The sequence below is a fragment of the Pongo abelii genome, chromosome 20 (genome assembly GCF_028885655.2).
Source record: "Pongo abelii isolate AG06213 chromosome 20, NHGRI_mPonAbe1-v2.0_pri, whole genome shotgun sequence".
Lineage (NCBI taxonomy): Eukaryota > Metazoa > Chordata > Mammalia > Primates > Hominidae > Pongo > Pongo abelii.
In genome coordinates, this window is record NC_072005.2 from 2,594,178 (window position 1) to 2,613,330 (window position 19,153).

Consider the following 19,153-nt stretch of genomic DNA (forward strand, 5'->3'; position numbering starts at 1 on the left):
GTAGTTCGCAGGCTCGGGGTGCGCAGGCGCAATGCCGAGTTTGCCTTTGCGCCAGTCGGGGTTGGCGGCGCCTGAACGAGCACACCTGAACGAGGGAGGGGAAGGGGTTCTTATCCCTGACGCAGGTACCCCTACTGCTATGTCGTTCCCCTATTGGCTAGGGTTGGACCGCACAGTCTAAGCTAATTCCGATTGGCTGTTTTAAAGAGGGCAGGGGTACGAGCCAGAGTGGGGGCGTGAGTAGTTTGGCAGGAAGGACAGCTACAGAAAAGGTGACTCAGGATGACTAAGAACAGAGCAGGTGACCAAGGATAACTAAGGTCAGAGCAGGTCAAGGGTGACTAAGGTCAGAGCAGGTGATAGGGGCTAGGAGGGGTTGTTTACTGAAACTAGGGGCAAGGAGACGAAAAGAACGAGGAAGTTAAATGAGGAACAAAGAACAGGTGGCCGGGCACGGTGGTTCACGCCTGTAATCCAGCACTTTGGGAGGCTGAGGCAGGCGGATCACGAGGTCAGGAGATCGAGACCATCCTGGCTAACACGGTGAAACCCCGTCTCTACTAAAAATACAAAAAAATTAGCCGGTCGTGGTGTCGGGCGCCTGTCGTCCCAGCTACTTGGGAGGCTGAGGCAGGAGAATGGCGTGAATCTGGGAGGCGGAGCTTGCAGTGAGCCGAGATCTCGCCACTGCACTCCAGCCTGGGCGACAGAGCAAGACTCCATCTCAAAAAAAAAAAACAGGGCAGCTGAATATACGGATACATTGGTTCTTTGGAGAGGAGCTCAGAACTGATTGTACTTAACAATTTACAGGCTAAAACCTTTGAAGAGGAATTTGTTATATCCTACAACAGTATATTAATTATAGTAGTTTTACTGTTTTAATTTCTCATAAATAAGTCAGAATATTAAATAAATATTTAAATAATTTAATTTGGCTGGGCGCGGCGGCTCACGCCTGTAATCCCAGCACTTTGGGAGGCCAAGGCAGGCAGATCACTGGAAGTCAGGAGTTCGAGACCAGCCTGGCCAACATGGTGAAACCGCGTGCTACCAAAAATATAAAAAATTAGCCGAGTGTGGTTGTGCACGCCCGTAATCCCAGCTACTTGGGAGGCTCGCTTGAACCCGGGAGGCGGAGGTTGCAGTGACCTGAGATCACGCCATTGCACACCAGCCTGGGCGACAAGAGCGAAACTCAGTCTCAAAAACAAACAACAATTACTTAAGCAATCATTTTAATAAGCATGTAATACATTATACGTTTATATAGCTTGCTTAATAAATAATAGTAGTTATTAATATCCAATGCCAAGCCGCCGGGAAACGACGGAGCTGGGATTTGAGGATTGGCTCCGCGAACCCCACAACGCCCGGGGACTCCAGCGAACCACACTGGGTGGATCCAATAGCCGCAAGGGCATCGCGGTCCTGCGGAGACGCCGCCCGCCCGGAGGCGGCGCTGTGACCTAGGTTGGAGAGTCGGGAGCCCAGCGCCGCGCTGCGGGGCCTGCTGGGACTTGTAGTTCGCAGGTTCGGGGTGCGCAGGCGCAGTGCCGAGTTTACCTCTGCGCGCGTCGGGGTTGGCGGCGGCTGCGGCTGCGGCTGCGGCGAGTTCTTGAGGGGCGCCTGCGGGGGGCGTCCGCTCCGAGCGCCGAGGAGCCGAGCGGAGGAGGCGTCTTAGGGACACGCAGGGGAGGCCGGGCGGCCTGCACGGGGCGCTCCCGCCTCGGGGGCCCTGTCTGGCGCCTGAGCGCGCGCCCCAATGGTCACCTGCGCCCACCTGGGCCGGCGCGCGCGGCTCCCGGCAGCTCAGCCGTAAGTGCCGCCGCCTCCCGTGCCGCGACCTCCGTGCCGGGCCTGCAGGGGCTCTGGTGGGGCTGGGTCTGGCGGGGCCGGGGCGCCGGGGCATGACCCTGTCGCGTTAGGGTCCCCACGGGAGGGTCGGGGGCCGGCAGCTCGCCCAGGGCCCCAACGCCCAGGGTGGCACGGTCTGCCCTTGCCCTGTGAAAACGCCCCTGGATGAGAGACGCATAAGCTTCCTGAGGCCCAGCCTGCAAGGAGAGGCAGAAGACGCATTGACTCTACCCTAAAGGCAGAGAGGGGCTGCCACTCTCGCACTGCAGTGAGGCCACATCAGAGGGTCTCAGCGAGGGGCGGTCCTGCCCTCCAGGGGACACTGGGCGATGTCTGGAGACGTCTGTGGTTGTCATAACTAGGGGCAGTTCCTGGCATGGAGTAGGTGGAGGCCGGGGATGCAGCTCAGCACCCTGCCCCAGCCCAGAGAATGACCCAGGCCCCAGGGTCCACAGCGTCCTGAGGGAGAGACCTCACTTATATGTTAGCACCGCGGTCCTAGTGATAAGACAGCAAGGGTCCTTTTTTTTTTTTTTGAGACGGAGGCTGGAGTGCAATCTCAGCTCACTGCAACCTCCGCCTCCCGGGTTCAAGCCATTCTCCTGCCTCAGCCTCCCGAGTAGCTGGGATTACAGGCATGCGCCACCACGCCCGGCTAATTTTTGCGTTTTTAGTAGAGACGGGGTTTCACCATGTTGGCCAGGTTGGTCTGGAACTCCCGACCTCAGGTGATCCACCCGCCTCAGCCTCCCAAAGTGCTGGGATTACGGGCGTGAGCCACCGCGCCCGGCTGCAAGGGTCTGTTCTCTTTATACCCACCACCCCTGTTGAGGAATGAGGGAGGCAGCTGACCTTTCTGCTGGTCTAGCAACCCCAACCTCCCTGAACTCCCCACTACCCAAACAGGTTGGTTTCTTTTTCATCTTCTTTTTTTTCTTAAGATAATCTCGCCCTATCGCCCAGGCTGGAGTGCAGTTGCACGATCTCTGCTCACTGCATCCACCTCCTGGGTTCAAGTGATTCTCCTGCCTCAGCCTCCCAAGTAGCTGGGATTACAGGTGCATGCCCCCACGCCTGGCTAATTTTTATATTTTTAGTAGAGACAGAGTTTCTCCATGTTGGCCAGCCAGGCTGGTATCGAACTCCTGACCTCAGGTGATCCACCTACCTCGGCCTCCCAAAGTGAGCCACCACGCCCGGCGCCTTTGGTTCTTACATGAGCCTCCTGGAGCTACTGTGACAATGCTCCACAAACCAGGGGGCAGGGGGAGGCTTGAAATGTATTCTCTCACAAGTCTGGAGGCCAGAAGCCCGACATGAAGATGCGGTGGGGCCGTGGTGCTTCTGAAGGCTCTGGCGGGAGGATCTTCTCTGTCTCTTCCAGCTTCTGGGGGTGGCCTGCCATAGTTGGTGTCCCTTGGCTTGGGGCCACATCACTCCAGGCTCTGCCTGCATCATCATGTGGCCTTCTTCCCTGTGTCTCTTTCTCCTTTTTTTTTTTTGAGATGGGGTCTCAGTCTGTCACCAGGCTGGAGTGCAGTGGCACGATCTCGGCTCACTGCAGCCTTTACCCTGCAGGATCAAGCAATTCTGCCTCAGCCTCTCAAGTAGCTGGGATTACAGGCGCACGCCACCACACCCAGCTAATTTTTGTATTTTTAGTAGAGACGGGGGTTTTGCCATGTTGGCCATGCTGGTCTCGAACTCCTGACCTCGTGATCTGCCCGCCTTGGCCTTTCAAAATGCTGGGATTACAGACATGAGCCACCGCATCCAGCTGTTTCTTTCTCTTATAAGGACACCAGTCATGCCTCCAGTAGCTGGAAAAGGCAGGAAGGATTTTTCCTGAGAGCTTTTTTTTTTTTTCCTTATCTTTTCTTTTTGAGATAGAGTCTTGCTCCATTGCCCAGGCTGGAGTGCAGTGGCACAGTCTTGGCTCATTGTAACCTCTGTCTCCCAGGTTCAAATAATTATCCTGCCTCAGCCTCCTGAGTAACGGTTTACAGGGATGTGCCACCACACCTGGCTATTTTTTTTGTATTTTTAGTAGACGAGGTTTCACCATGTTGGCCAGGCTGGTCTCGAACTCCTGGGCTCAAGTGATCCTCCCACCTCAGCCTCCCAAAGTGCTGGGATCACAGGTATGAGCCAACACACCTGAGCTTTTCCCTAGAGCCTTCGGAGGGAGCACAGCCCTGCCCACACCTTGATCTCAGACTTCCAGAACTGGGAAAGGATATATTCCTGTTATTTTAAGCCCCCGGGTTAGTGGCACCTTGTGAAAACAGCCTCAGGAAATGCATGGAGCGCTTCACTTCCTAATGGAGCCTGAGTGTTTTGTAAAGTTGTTTGCTTCCAAGGCCTCAGGACCTTCATCCATAAAATGGGGCCTTTAAGACCCCTGGCCATGAATGTGTGTGGCGTCTCACACCTTTAATCCCAGAATTTAGGGAGGCTGAGGAAGGTGGATCTCTTGAGCCCAGGAGCTGTAGACCTGGGACAACATAGCAAGGCTCCGTCTCTACAGCAAATACAAAAAATTAGATGGGCATGGTGGTGCCTATAGTTCCAGCCACAGGCTGAGGTAGGAGGGAGGATAGCTTGAGCCCAGGAGGTTGAAGCTGTCATGAGATGAGCTATGATCGCACCACTGCACTGCAGCCTGGGCAATGGAGGGAGACCCTATCTCTTAAAAAACACAAACCCTGGCCTCAGTCCTGGGTCGTGGCTTCAGTTTACCTCCCTCTGTGTGTGGGGGCCCCTTCAAGCAAATGGAGGTTCTCCAGGCCAAGGGCTCTGGGATCTGGGGACTGGCCTGGATCTGGTATTCACAGTGCCTTTTTCCTCCCCACAGCTCTGCCTGCCCAGGAACCTGCTTTTCCGAAGAGGAGAGAATGGCTGCTGGGTACCTGCCCCGCTGGTCCCAGGTGAGATGTCCTCATTCTCCCAAAAGGCACCCAGTATATCCAGAGGGAACAATCCCGCCAGAAACTCAGTCCTTGATAGAGAAGGAGACCCCTTGCTATGTGAAAGTTCAGAATTCCCCAGGAGTGGTGTGTGGGATGAGGTACTCATGCTGCTCCCAAGTGTAAAGAGTGACCCTCAGTATTGGGACTGAGCACAGCCTCTCCCTAGGAGACAGTATTACGGGATCCCTGGGGTGTCAGTTTTTCTGGCTGGAAACCTCTGTGGCTGTGGTACCTTTGCCCAAGTTCTTGTTCTGCATCCAGGAAGAATGAGGTATGCAGACAAGTGAAGGGTGAAGAAGAGTTGTATTTACTGTTAGAGCAGCTCAGAGGAATGGGCAGCTCCTCCCTGTTGGCAGGTTGTCTGGTCGAGTGTTCAGCTCTCAGCAGAGAGGAGGCCCAGGAGAGGGTGGCTCCTCTCCGCAGGCAAGTCATTCGGACGTCTCTGCAGGTCTCTGAAGCTCTCAGCAAGGGATGGTAGCTCCTCTCTGAAGCTCTCATCAGGGACAGTAGCTCCTCTCTGAAGCTCTCAGCAGGGACAGTAGCTTCTCTCTGCTGGCAGATGGTCTCTGCAGCTTTCAGTGGAGAGGGTACTCCTCTCTGCAGCTGGTCGTCTGGTCCCATTCTGTCATCTCTCTGCCTTCTTTGTCCTCTGGCCATCCTCTGCCCTGCTAAGCCTGAGCCCAGGGCTTTTATGGACCTCAGAGGGGAGGAAGTGTGTGCCGACTGGTTTATGGGCGGCCGTGGGAGGGTCGAAAGAGGCATCATGAGTCCCCACTCTGGTCTGTAGGACTGGCAGCCTGGCCCCCTGTCTTCAGGCCCTCCCTGGCCTGAAGGTGGGGCCTTACTGGGGACCCACCCCCTTCTGCCCAGGAATTAATCTGCTTCCTGCTGCCATTCATGGCCCTAGGACGTGGCCCCAACCCCCACTCTTGAGAGAGGCCAGGCAGTGGGAGCAGACACCCCTGAACCTGCAGGGACTGGGGAGTCCTTCCTGAGACCCCTGAGGGTGCAGGTTGCAGAGATGCCTGGGTCCTGCGCCTGGGAGGGCAGCCACGGCTGCACCCAGGAGCTCCTGCCTCGCCAACTTGGAGGAGGCAGGGCTCTCACTTGTCTCCAGCTCCTGCCTGCTTCCTGGAGTGGGAGGCCCAGGTCTGCAGCTGCGGGTCTGGCAGCTTCAGCTGCACCCAGGAGGGCAGATCCTGCCTCCTGAGGCTCAGATCCACAGCTACAGGAGGATGGGGCTCCCACTAGCTCCAAGGAGTGTGCAGCCCTGGTGGCACCTCCCTGCTGCTGCTTGACATGATGGCATCAGCCACTGCCATCAACAGGTGGGATCCAGCACCTTCCCCTGGAGAGCAGGCAGTGCTGCCCAGGAAGGCATCCTCCTCTTTACCTGAAAGAATATTTCTGTAATTGTGATAAAACACACGTGAAATATGTATGAACTTTACCATCTCAGCCATTTTTAAGTGCACAGCTCAGTGGCATTAAGTTGGACAACCATCACCACCCTCCTCTCTAGAACTTCCTCCTCTTCCCAAACTGAAGCTCTGTCCCCATGAGACACTCATTCCCTGTCCCCCTCCCCAGCCCCTGGCACCCCCCATCCTACTTTCTGTCTCTCTGAATCTGACAACTCTAGGGACCTCCTAGGAGTAGAACCACACAGACTTTGTCCTTCTGTGTCTGGCTTCTCTCACTGAGCATAACGTGATTGCAGTTTTATTTTTTTATTTTTTTTCAGACAGGGTCTTGCTCTGTTGCCCAGGTTGGAGTGCAGTGGTGCGATCTTGGCTCATTGCAACCTCTGCCGCCCAAGCTCAAGCTATTCTTGTGTCTCAGCCTCCCGAGTAGCTGGGATTATGGGCATGTGCCACCATACCCAGCCAATTTTTGTATTGTTAGTAAAGACGGGGTTTCACCATGTTGGCCCAGGCTGGCTGTGAACTCCTGGGTTCAGGTCATCCACCCACCTTGGCCTCCCAAAGTGCTGGGATTACAGGCACAAGCCACCACGCCTGCCCTCTGCAGTTTTATTTAAGACGGAGTTTCGCTCTGTTGCCCAAGCTGAAGTGCAGTGGCACAATCTCAGCTCATGCTGAGATCCCGCCTCCGGGGTTCAAGCGATTCTCCTGCCTCAGCCTCCCAAGTAGCTGAGATTACGGCACTCACCACCATACCCGGCTAATTTTTGTATTTTTAGTAGAGACAGGGTTTCACCATGTTGGCCAGGCTGGTCTTGAACTCCTGGCCTCAAAGGCCAAAGTGCTGGGATTATAGGCATATCCTGGAGTGGGATTTTAAAAATATTTTAAAATTTTTTTGTAGAAACTGGGTGTCATTGTGTTGCCCAGTCTGGTCTTGAATTCCTGGGCTCAAGCTGTCTTCCCAGCTTGGCTTCCCAAAGTGCTGGGATTACCAGTGTGAGCAAAGTCGGAAGGGTTTGTTTTTTTTTTCCAGGATGCAACTGAAGAGGGAGAGGTGAAGGCATAAGACAGGTGTGGACTGAAGCGAGTCCATACAGGGCCCTTAAGGCTGGGAGCGAAAGCTCGGGGTGCCTCCTGTATGCATATGGTTCGGGTGCTAGAAGTGGTTCTACATCTTTTCTTTCTTTCTTTCTTTCTTTTTTTGAGATGGAGTTTCACTCTTGTTGCCCAGGCTGGAGTGCAGTGGCGCAATCTCGGTTCCCTGCAACCTCCGCCTCCCGGGTTCAAGCGATTCTCCTGCCTTAGCCTCCCGAGTAGCTGGAATTACAGGCACCCGCCACCACGCTTGACTAATTTTGTATTTTTAGTAGAGACGGGGTTTCTCCATATTGGTCAGGCTGGTCTCGAACTCCCGACCTCAGGTGATCCGCCTGCCTTGGCCTCCCAAAGTGCTGGGATTACAGGTGTGAGCCACCGAGCCCAGCCGGTAACTTTTTTTTTTTTTTTTTTTTTGAGATGGAGTCTTGCTTTGTCACTCAGGCTGGAGTGCCGTGGCACAATCTCCGCTCACTGCAACGTCTGCCTCCCGGGTCAAGCAATTCTCCTGCCTCAGCCTCCTGAGTAGCTGGGACTACAGGTGCGTGCCACCATGCCTGGCTGATTTTTGTATTCTTAGTAGAGATGGGGTTTCACTATGTTGGCCAGGCTGGGCTCGAACTCCTGACCTTGTGATTCACCTGCCTCAGCCTCCCAAAGTGCTAGGATTACAGGCATGAGTCACGGTGCCCAGCCAACTTTTACATCTTACAGCAGATACCAGCTTAGGTGCTGTTTTATACCGTGGATTACCTGGATAGCCATTCAGGCCCTAAACACTCATCAGCCCCTTCATATGTTGAAACAACAAAGCTTTTGCCATATTTCGGTGGGTCAAGGTTGTAGCAGATTCCTCTTTTTTTTTTTTTTTTTTTTTTTTGAGACAGTCTCGCTCTGTCACCCAGGCTGGAGTGCAATGGCGTGATCTCGGCTCACTGCAAGCTCCGCCTCCCAGGTTCACGCCTTTCTCCTGCCTCAGCCTCCCGAGTAGCTGGGACTACAGGCGCCCGCCACCACTCCCGGCTAATTTTTTTGTGTTTTTAGTAGAGACGGGGTTTCACCGTGTTAGCCAGGATGGTCTCGATCTCCTTACCTCGTGATCTGCCCGCCTCGGCCTCTCAACGTGCTGGGATTACAGGCGTGAGCCACCTCAACTGGCTGCAAATTCCTCTTCTTACATTGTCCATGCCTTGTAATGTGTAATTCTAAAATAACTAATCTCTAATAACTGTGAGTTTTGAGGAAGGTCCTGTTCCATCCTGTGTATTGTTGGGCATTGTTTCTCAGTCTTCTGACTATGGCAGTAGCAAATGCTGTGACTGATATCAACTAGTTAGTCCTGACGACAACACACTTTGGATAAAATTCTTCTTTCCATTGAACAGATGAGGAGGCTGTGTCCTGGATAGGTCAGCAATATACCTGCAGTCCCTTAACCTGCAAGTGGCATATCCATGACGTCCATTCATTTTCAGAATCAGCAGGAGGAGATTCTCACATGGGAATGTCAGTCTCAGAGATCCAGAGGTTAGAATCACCAGTTCAATAAGAAATGGGCAAAATGTTTCATCCAGACCTGTGTGCTGGTCGTCCTTGCTGTGTTGATGGTGGGCCTAGGGTCTGTATGTCCCTCTGATTTTAAGCCAAGGACAAGCACCCGCAAGGCAGCTAATAGAAACTGACTTCTGAACTTTGCACCTTGACCTTTCTCAACTTCCCTGGTGCCGCCAACCTCACCCCTCCTCCCATGAACGTGGGTGGTGATGGACCCATCTTTAGCAGAACCGCTGTGATATTCTAGGAATTAGTAACCTTTGAGGACGTGTCCGTGGACTTCTCCCAGGAGGAGTGGGAGTTGCTGGATCCTGCTCAGAAGAACCTGTACAGAGAGGTGATGCTGGAGAACTACAGGAACGTGGTCTCCCTGGGTAAGGCAAGCATCACTAATTCCTGTGTTCATTGATTCACAATTATCTGGTGCATTAGTCTGTTCTCACACTACTAATAAAGAAATACCCAAGACTGGGTAATTTGTAAAGGAAAGGGGGTTTAATGGGCTCAGTTCCACATGGCCGGGGAGGGCTCACAATCATGATGGAAGGTGAATGAGGAACAAAGTCACGTCTTACGTGGCAATAGGCAAGAGAGCTTGTGCAGGGAAACTCCCATTTGTAAAACCGTCAGATCTCGTGAGACTTATTCATTACCACGAGAACAGTATGGGGAAAACCACCTCCGCCATGATTCAGTTATCTCCCCCGGCTCCACCCTTGACGTCGGGATTATTACAATTCAAGGTGAGATTTGGATGGCGACACAGCCAAACCATGTCATCTAGCATCTACTATGTGTCTGGCACCATGCTGGGAATGGGGGATTCATTGGTAAATAAGACAGACGTGGGTCCTGGTTTTGTGGCTTTCGTGGTCTGGTTTCTCTGAGAACAGATGACCTTGTTCAGTACGTGATAGCTGGAGCTGCAGTGCAATTACATGTCTCAGCTCAGGCATAGATAACTTCTCTGATTCCCCTTGGGAACATAGTCAGAGTGTCTTAGTCCGTTTCACACTGCTATAAAGAATACCACCTAGGCTGGGCGTGGTGGCTCATGCCTGTAATCCAAGCACTTAGGGATCACAGGGGTGGATCACTTGAGGTCAGGAGTTCAAGACCAGCCTGGCCAACATGGTGAAACCCTGTCTCTACTAAAAATGGCGGGCACCTGTAATCCCAGCTACTCAGGAGGCTGAGGCAGGAGACTTGCGTGAACACGGGAGGCAGAGGTTGCAGTGAGCCAAGATTGCACCACTGCACTCCAGCCTGGGCGACAGAGCAAGACTCCGTCTCAAAAAAAAAAGAAAAGAGGTTTAATGGAGTCACAGTTCCACATGGCTCAGGAGGCCTCAGGACACTTACAATCATGGCAGAAGGGGAAGCAGGCACCTTCTTCAAAAGGCAGCAAGAGAGGGAAGAGAGCAGGGGAAACCTTATAAAACCATCAGATCTCATGAGAACTCACTATCACGAGAACAGCATGGGGGAACCGCCCCCATGCTCTCATCACCTCCCATCAGGTACCTCCCTTGATACGTGGGGATTACAATTCGAGATGAGATTTGGGTCGGGAGACAGCTCAACCACATCACAGAGCATTTGTACTCTTTCTGCCAAGGTAAAGAGCCATCATTTAAAAAAAAGTCTTTACTGTGATAAAAAAATGTAGGCTGGGCGTGGTGGTTCACGTCTGTAATCCCAGCACTTTAGGAGGCCGAGGTGGGTGGATCACTTGAGGCCAGGAGTTTGAGACCACCCTGACCAATGTGGCAAAACCCCATCTATACTAAAAATACAAAAATTAGCTGGGCATGGTGGCAGGCGCCTGTGATCCCAGCTACTTGGGAGGTCGAGGCATGAGAATCGCTTGAACCCGGGAGGCAGAGGTTGCAGTGAGCCAAGATCGTACTACTGGACTCCAGCCTGGGCGACAGAGCGAGACTCTGTCTCAAAAAATATATATACAGTGGTGGCTCACACCTGTAATCCCAGCACTCTGGAAGGCCAAAGTGGGGTGGATCACCTGAGAGACCAGCTTGACCAACATGGAGAAACCTTGTCTCTACTAAAAATACAAAATTAGCCAGGCGTGGTGGCTCATGCCTGTAATCCCAGCTACTCAGGAGGCTGAGGCAGGAGAATCGCTTGAACCCAGGAGGTGGAGGTTGCGGTGAGCTGAGATCGTGCCATTGCACTCCAGCCTGGGCAACGAGCAAAACTCCCTGTCAAAAAAAAAAAAAAAGTATATATACATATATGCACACATATATCTATCTATATATCTGTATATAAACATAAAATGTGCCTTTTTCACCCCTTTTAAGCATGCAGTTCAGTGACATTAAATGCATTCAGCATGTACCACAGCCACCACAACTGTCGATTTCTAGAACTTTTTTATCCTCAACCAAAACTCTGTACCCATTAAATTCTCCCTCCCCAGCCCGTCCTTCAGCACCTTGTAACCATGAGTCACTCTCCATCTATATGGATTTGCCTACCCTGGACATTTCTTTTCTTTTCTTTTCTTTTTTTTTTTTTTGAGATGGAATCTTGCTCTGTCGCCCAGGCTGGAGTGCAGTGGCGTGACCTTGGCTCACTGCAAGCTCCGCCTCCTGGGTTCACGCCATTCTCCTGCCTCAGCCTCCGGAGTAGCTGGGACTACAGGCGCCCGCCATCACATCCGGCTAATTTTTTAATAATTTTTTGTATTTTTAGTAGAGACGGGATTTCACTATGTTAGCCAGGATGGTCTCAATCTCTTGACCTCGTGATCCGCCCACCTCGGCCTCCCAGAGTGCTGGGATTACATGCAGGAGCCACCGCACCTGGCAAACATTTCATATAAATGGAATCATATAATATATGGCCTTTTGTGTCTGGCTGATTTCACTGGGTGTGATGTTTTCAGGGTTCATTTACATTGTAGCCTGTGTCAGTGCTTTATTCATAGATGAAGAAGATTCCATTGTGTGTATACAACACGCTGTGTCCATCCATTCACCAGTTGATGGACACCTGGGTTTCCACCTTTCCGCTGTTGTGAATCCTGTTGCTGTCAGCATTGGCAAACAAGTATCTGTTTCAGTCACTGTTTTCAGTGCTTTGGGTCGATACTAGGAGTAGAATTGCTGGATCATGCGGTAATTCTATGTTTAGAATTTAGCTTTTTGAGGAACTGCCATACTGGCTTTTCTTTTGTTTTTTTGTTTTGAGACAGAGTCTCACTTTGTCGCCCAGGCTGGAGTGCAGTGGTGCTCTCTCAGGTCACTGCAACCTGTGCCTCCACAGTTCAAGTGATTCTCAGGCCTCAGCCTCCCAATTAGCTGGAATTACAAGTGTGCACCACCACACCTGTTTTTGTATTTTTTTTTTCTTATGAGATGGAGTTTCGCTCTTGTTGCCCAGGCTGGAGTGCAGTGGTACAATCTAGGCTCACCACAACCTCCACCTACCAGGTTCAAGCGATTCTCCTGCCTCAGACTCCCCAGTAGCTGGGATTACAGGCATGTGCCACCACACCCGGCTACTGTTTTTGTATTTTTAATAGATATGGATTTTTGCCATGTTGGCCAGGCTGGTGTTGAACTCGTGACCTCTAGTGATCCACCTACTTCGCTTCCCAAAGTGCTGGGATTACAGACGTGAGCCACTGTGCCCAGCCCCATACTGGTTTTTGTATCAGCGTGTACATTTTCCATTCCCACCAGCAGTGCAGACTGTTGCAATTTCTCCACATCCTTGGCAACACTTATTATTTTTTATTATGGCCTTTCTCATATGTGTGCAGTGGTATCTCATTGTGGTTTTGATATGCATTTCCCTAATGACCAATGACATTGAGCATCCATTCCTGTGTTTATTGACCATTTGTATATCGATTTTTGGGGGAAATGTAAGATCTGTGATTTTTTTTTTTTTTTTTTTTTTTTTTCACTCTGTCGCCCATGCTGGAATGCAGTGCTGCAATCTCGGCTCACTGCTAGCTCTGCCTCCCGAGTTCATGCCATTCTCCCGCCTCAGCCTCCCGAGTAGCTGGGACTACAGGCGCCCGCCACTACACCTGGCTAATTTTTTGTATTTTTAATAGACACGGGGTTTCACTGTGTTAGCCAGGATGGTCTTGATCTCCTGACCTCATGATCCACCCGCCTTGGCCTCCCAAAGTGTTGGGATTACAGGTGTGAGCCACCGCACCCACCCTTTTTTTTATTTTTTGAGACAGAGTCTCACTCTCATTGCCCAGCCTGGGGTGCAGTGGTGTGCTCACAGCTCACTGCAGCCTTGACCTCCCCAGGGCTCAAGTGATCCTCCCACCTCAACCTCCCACGTAGCTGGGACTATAGGCTTAGACCACCACACCTGGCTAGTTTTGTTTGTTTGTTTGTTTGTTTTTGGTTTTTTTTGGTAGGTACGGGGTCTTGTCATGTTGCTCAGGCTGGTCTCAAACTCCTGTGTTCAAGTGATCACCTGCCTCTGGGCCTCCCAAAGTGTTGGGATTACAGGTGTAAGCCACCACGCCCAACCAGATCGGTAATTTTTTTTTTCTTTGAGACTGAGTCTTGCTTTGTTGCCCAGGCTGGAGTGCAATGCCACGATCTCGGCTCACTGCAACCTCTGCCTCCTGGGTTCAAGTGATTCTCCCACCTTAGCCTCCTGAGTAACTGGGGCTACAGGCATGCACCACCATGCCCAGCTAATTTTTGTATTTTTAGTAGCGATGGGGTTTTTCCATGTTGGCCAGGCTGGTCTCAAACTCCTGACCTCAGGTGATCCACCCACGTTGGCCTCCCAAATTGCTGGGATTACAGGAGTGAGCCACCATGCCTGGCACAGATCTGTAATTTTTTAACTAGAAAATAAAATCTTTATTTTGTGCTACCTCTCAAGTATACTCTTGTCTCTTACAGAAGACATGAAGAACCAGTGTACTGATGGGGGGATTAAGGAGGGTCCACTTTCCCCAGCACAAACCTCACAAGTCACTAGTCTTTCCTCATGGACGGGGTATTTACTTTTTCAACCAGTGGCTTCTTCCCACTTGGAGCAAAGAGAAGCCCTGTGGATGGAGGAAAAAGGAGCTCCTCAAGCCTCCTGTTCAGGTGAGAATCAGGCAGATAGAAACCATTGGGATGGCAGTGGCATCGTGGGAAACATTGGTCAGCGAGCTCTTCACAAGGCCCTGATTCTGTAAGGAGAATGCCAAGATCCCTTTCTCAGACACCTTCAGTTCTCTTTCTGGCAGCTTTCTCCTCCTCTTTACTACCTTACATGACCTCTCTCAGGGTACAGAGAAAAGAGTATCCCATTTTCTTGTTTTATTTATTTATCTTAAGACAGGGTCTCACTCTGTGGCCCAGGCTGGAGTGCAGTGGCATGATCATATCTCACTGCATCCTCACCTTCCTGGGCTCAAGTGATTCTCCTGCCTCAGCCTCCTGAGCAGCTGGGACTATAGGCACATGCCATCACTCCCAGCTATTTTGTTTTTCTCAGAGATGGAGTCTCACTGTGTTTCCCAAGCTGGTCTTGAATTCTTGGCCTCAAGCGATCCTCCTTTCTCAGGCTCCCAAAGTGTTGGGAGTACAGGCATCAGCCATGACTCCTGGCCCCATTTTCTTCTATTTTTCCCCCCATTTTCTTCTTGAAGCCATTTTGCGTATGTTTCTAGTTGTCTCTTTCCTCTTTGCTTTCTTGATAACTCTTTCTCTCTGCCAGACGTATTCTCCCAGCTTTACAGAGTAATTTCTTTCTTTCTTTTTTTTTTTTTTTTTTGAAACAGTCTCACTCTTGTCGCCCAGGCTGCAGTACAGTGGTGTGATCTTGGCTCACTGCAACCTCCACCTCCCAGGTTCAAGCGATTCTTCTGCCTCAGCCTCCTGAGTACAGGTGTGCGCCACCACACATGGCTAGTTTTTGTATTTTTATTAGAGACAGGGTTTCACCATGTTGGTCAGGCTCAAACTCCTGACCTCAGGTGATCCACCTGCCTCGGCCTCCCAAAGTGCTGGGATTACAGGCGTGAGCCACTGCACCTGGCCTACAGAGTAATTTCTTTCTGCATTGATATTTCCCTGCCTTTTCCCATCACTGTCCATCTTCTGCTGCTGCATCTCATCCTCAGTGGCCTTCCTTGCCACCCATCTCTCTTTTTCCCATCCTTCCCCCATGTTCAAAGCTGATATGTGAACATCAATCCACACAGGCCTTGTAGATGTCAGAAGAACTTTTGTCCCACTGGTTTTCAAGTAGCTGTTTCTTCTAAAATTGTTTCCACCTCAATTTATTTCAGATTGGATGACTGTACTAAGAAACCAAGACTCAACTTACAAGAAGGTGGCTTTGCAGGAGGAACCAGCCAGTGGTATAAATATGATAAAGCTTATCAGAGAAGACAGGGGATGGAAGCAATTAGAGGAGAGCCATGAAGACCCCCAGGGGCTTTTGAGCCAAAAGGCATCCCTTCACGTAGTGGCCGTTCCTCAGAAGGCTACTGCATGGCATGGATTTGGGGAAAATGGTAATCTGAGCCCAGCCCTTGTTTTATCACAGGCAAGCTCTAAAGGGAACCAGTTGTGTGGCAGTGAGTTAGATATTACGAGCTTGGCATCCGATTCAATCTTAAACCACCATCAGCTGGGATATGCAGATCGGAGACCCTGTGAAAGTAATGAATGTGGAAAGGCCATCAGCCAGAACAGTCACTTTATTCAACACAGGGGGAAAATGTTTGTGTATTTGGAAAATGGGCAGTCATTGAACCACGGTATGGCCCTGACTATTCACAACAAAATCAACACGGCAGAGAAACCCTTTGAGTGCCACCAGTGCGGGAAGGTGTTCAACCGGAGGCATTCTTTGAGCGAACATCAAAGAATTCACACAGGGGAGAAACCCTACGAGTGTCAGGAGTGTGGGCGAGCCTTTACGCACAGCTCCACCCTCACGCGCCATCTGAGAACTCATACTGGAGAGAAGCCCTACGCGTGCGGCGAGTGCGGGAAAGCCTTCAACAGGATCTCATCGCTGACTCAGCATCAGAGGATTCACACTGGGGAAAAGCCCTATAAATGCGAAGACTGTGGGAAATCCTTCTGCCAGAGTTCTTACCTGATCTTGCACAAGAGGACACACACCGGAGAGAAGCCCTACGAATGCAGTGAATGTGGAAAGGCCTTCAGCGACCGTTCCTCTCTCAACCAGCACGAGCGAACTCACACAGGTGAGAACCCCTATGAATGTAAGCAGTGTGGGAGAGCCTTCAGCCAGAGGTCTTCCCTTGTGAGGCACGAGAGAACTCACACTGGAGAGAAACCCTACAGGTGTCAGGAATGTGGGAAAGCCTTCAGCCAGAGCTCATCCCTTGTCACACATCAGAAAACTCACAGCAGCCAGAAAACCTATAAAATCATTGACTGTGGGAAAGCGTTCTACCAGAACAGACATCTTATTGGATGTTAGCAATTGCATGCTGCTTTGTAAACCACTTTTTAGTACTCTGACACATACATATGGTTATCTTTTGCCCTAGTGTGATGGATAATTTGAAAAGAAGTGGGTTTATGTCACCTTCTCACCTTCTTGTAAGAAAGCTCTGAGAATGGGCATTTTTGTGTTTTGTTATTGTTGTTGTTGAGGTGGAGTCTGCCACCCAGGCTGGAGTGCAGTGGCGTGATCATACCTCACTGCAGCTTCAACTTCCTGGGCTCAAGTAATCCTCCCACCCCAGCCTCCCAGGTAGCTAGTACTATAGGTGTGCACCACCATGCCCAGCAAATCTTTAAATTTATTATAGAGTGGGAGGCAGGGTACAGTGGCTCACGCCTATAATCCTAACACTTTAGGAGGCCGAGGCAGGTGGATCATGAGGTCAGGAGATCGAGACCATCCTGGCTAACACGGTGAAACCCTGTCTCTACTAAAAATACAAAAAAGTAGCCAGGTGTTCTGGCGGGCGCCTGTAGTCCCAACTACTCAGAAGGCTGAGGCAGGAGAATGGTGTGAACCTGGGAGGCGGAGCTTGCAGTGAGCCAGGATTGCACCACTGCACTCCAGCCTGGGTGACAGAGCGAGACTCCATCTCAAAAAAAAAAAAAAAAATTATAGAGTTGGGGTCTTGCTACATTGCCAAGACTGGTCTTGAACTCCTGGAGTCAAGCATCCTCCTGTCTTGGCCTCCCAAAGTGTTGGCATTAGAAGCATGAGCCGCTGTGCCCAGCCTGACGGGGCCTTTTAGTGGGAGGAGTTGCCATTACACCGTGTCCAGTAAGCTCCAGACTTTCGGAAAAGATTGGTGGACGGGAATGCTATCATGGATGGGATCTTGCCAAGAACCATCACATGTTAATTTAGTTGCTTAAACAAAAGGTGTTCTGTTCCTTAACTACTGTGTCTTTACTTTTTATTTCATTGTTCATTGTTTTTATTTCAATATTCTTTTCTGGGTTTATTTGAGACAAGTTTTCACTCTGTTGCTGAGGCTGAAGTGCAGTGGTGTGATCATAGCTCCCTGTAGTGAGCCTTCATCTGCTGGACTCAAGCAATCCTCCCACTTCAGCCTCTCTGGTAGCTGGGACTACACATGTGTACCGCTACCACACCCAGCTAAATTTTTTTTTTTAATTTTTGTAGTGATGGGCTTTCACCAGGTTGCCCAGGCTGGTCTCAAACTCCCGAGCCCAAGCAATCCACCCACCTTGGCCTCCCAAAGTGCTGGTATTACAGGCGTGAGCCACCTGTGCTGGGGTTACGGGCACGAGCCACTGCGCTGGGGTAACGAGCACGAGCCACTGCGCTGGAGTTACGGGCACGAGCCACCTGTGCTGGGGTTACGGGCACGAGCCAGCTGTGCTGGCGTTACGGGCACGAGCCACCTGTGCTGGGGTTACGGGCACGAGCCACCTGTGCTGGGGTTACGGGCACGAGCCAGCTGTGCTGGGGTTACGGGCACGAGCCACCTGTGCTGGGGTTACGGGCACGAGCCAGGTGTGCTGGGGTTACGGGCACGAGCCAGCTGTGCTGGGGTTACGGGCACGAGCCACCTGTGCTGGGGTTACGGGCACGAGCCACCTGTGCTGGGGTTACGGGCACGAGCCACCTGTGCTGGGGTTACGGGCACGAGCCAGGTGTGCTGGGGTTACGGGCACGAGCCAGCTGTGCTGGGGTTACGGGCACGAGCCACCTGTGCTGGGGTTACGGGCACGAGCCAGCTGTGCTGGGGTTACGGGCACGAGCCACCTGTGCTGGGGTTACGGGCACGAGCCACCTGTGCTGGGGTTACGGGCACGAGCCACCTGTGCTGGGGTTACGGGCACGAGCCAGCTGTGCTGGGGTTAAGGGCGCGAGCCACATGTGCGGGGGTTACGGGCACAAGCCACTGCGCTGGGGTTACGGGCGCGAGCCGCCCGTGCTGGGGTTACAGGTGCGAGCCGCCCGTGCTGGGGTTACAGGTGCGAGCCGCCGTGCTGGGTTTACGGGTGCAAGCCGCCGTGCTGGGGTTACAGGTGTGAACCACTGCGCCTGGCCTTTATTTCAGCATTCTGTTTCAGTGTTTCACATTGGCCACTTAGCTAGATCCGTTTGTCTTCTGCACTACTGTGCTGATCCAGAGTATATGCTAAGACAGAAAGTGCTTTGGAGGTAAAGTTTAAAAAATACAAGGGTTTCAAAATAGTACTAGTAATTTCATCCATTCACAAAAGGACAAAGGCTGGATAGAGACGTGAAGAAATGAATCATTTACGTGATGATTGGGGTGTTCCGATTATGTGTGATTTTGTCTTTTGCCATTTCATTTTATATTGCTATAATCATTTTGACAATGAATACAAATCAAATAGCACCCAAAATCGTGAAGGATACGGAACCTCATTGATGAGTCAGGATAGACTGTGGGTACCTAGATGGTAGAGACACAGTATAGTAAACTTTGGGACATAGAGGGTGGAATGACCTTTGGTGGCCTGGGAAAAGTCCCGCCTGTGAGATGTCCCTAGCAAAATCGAGACCAGGAGTGCCGATGTGCATTATCTTCATGAACATGTATTGGATGCTTACTGTATACCAAGCACTAGCCAAGTACTTCCATGTGGTTCTTCATTTAGCCCTCACGACCCCATGAGATAATCACTATTCACATTCCGTTTTACAGAAGACAAAACAGAAATAATTTGCTCAAGGTCACACAATTAGAAAGTAGTGGAATCTGGGCTGGGCGCGGTGGCTCACACCTGTGATCCCAGCACTTTGAGA

At 51.3% G+C, this 19,153-nt stretch overlaps 1 protein-coding gene across 4 annotated transcripts; it reads left to right on the top strand.

Annotated features, from left to right (window-relative positions):
* Window positions 1–1,550: 1,550 nt before the first annotated feature.
* On the top strand, window positions 1,551–17,285 carry ZNF554 (zinc finger protein 554). Of its 4 annotated transcripts, XM_024237233.3 has the most exons (5): window positions 1,551–1,818; window positions 4,712–4,784; window positions 9,150–9,276; window positions 13,813–14,004; window positions 15,195–17,285. In XM_024237233.3, the coding sequence occupies exons 1-5, from the start codon at window positions 1,766–1,768 to the stop codon at window positions 16,361–16,363; spliced, it is 1,614 nt and encodes a 537-aa protein (XP_024093001.3). In that variant the 5' UTR covers window positions 1,551–1,765; the 3' UTR covers window positions 16,364–17,285. The 4 variants fall into 4 exon arrangements, with proteins under 4 accessions (XP_024093001.3, XP_054395275.1, XP_063575336.1 ...); XM_054539300.2 differs by lacking the exon at window positions 1,551–1,818 and having other exon boundaries at window positions 8,734–9,276; XM_063719266.1 differs by lacking the exons at window positions 1,551–1,818; window positions 4,712–4,784 and adding an exon at window positions 7,774–7,889 and having other exon boundaries at window positions 8,734–9,276.
* Window positions 17,286–19,153: the final 1,868 nt, after the last annotated feature.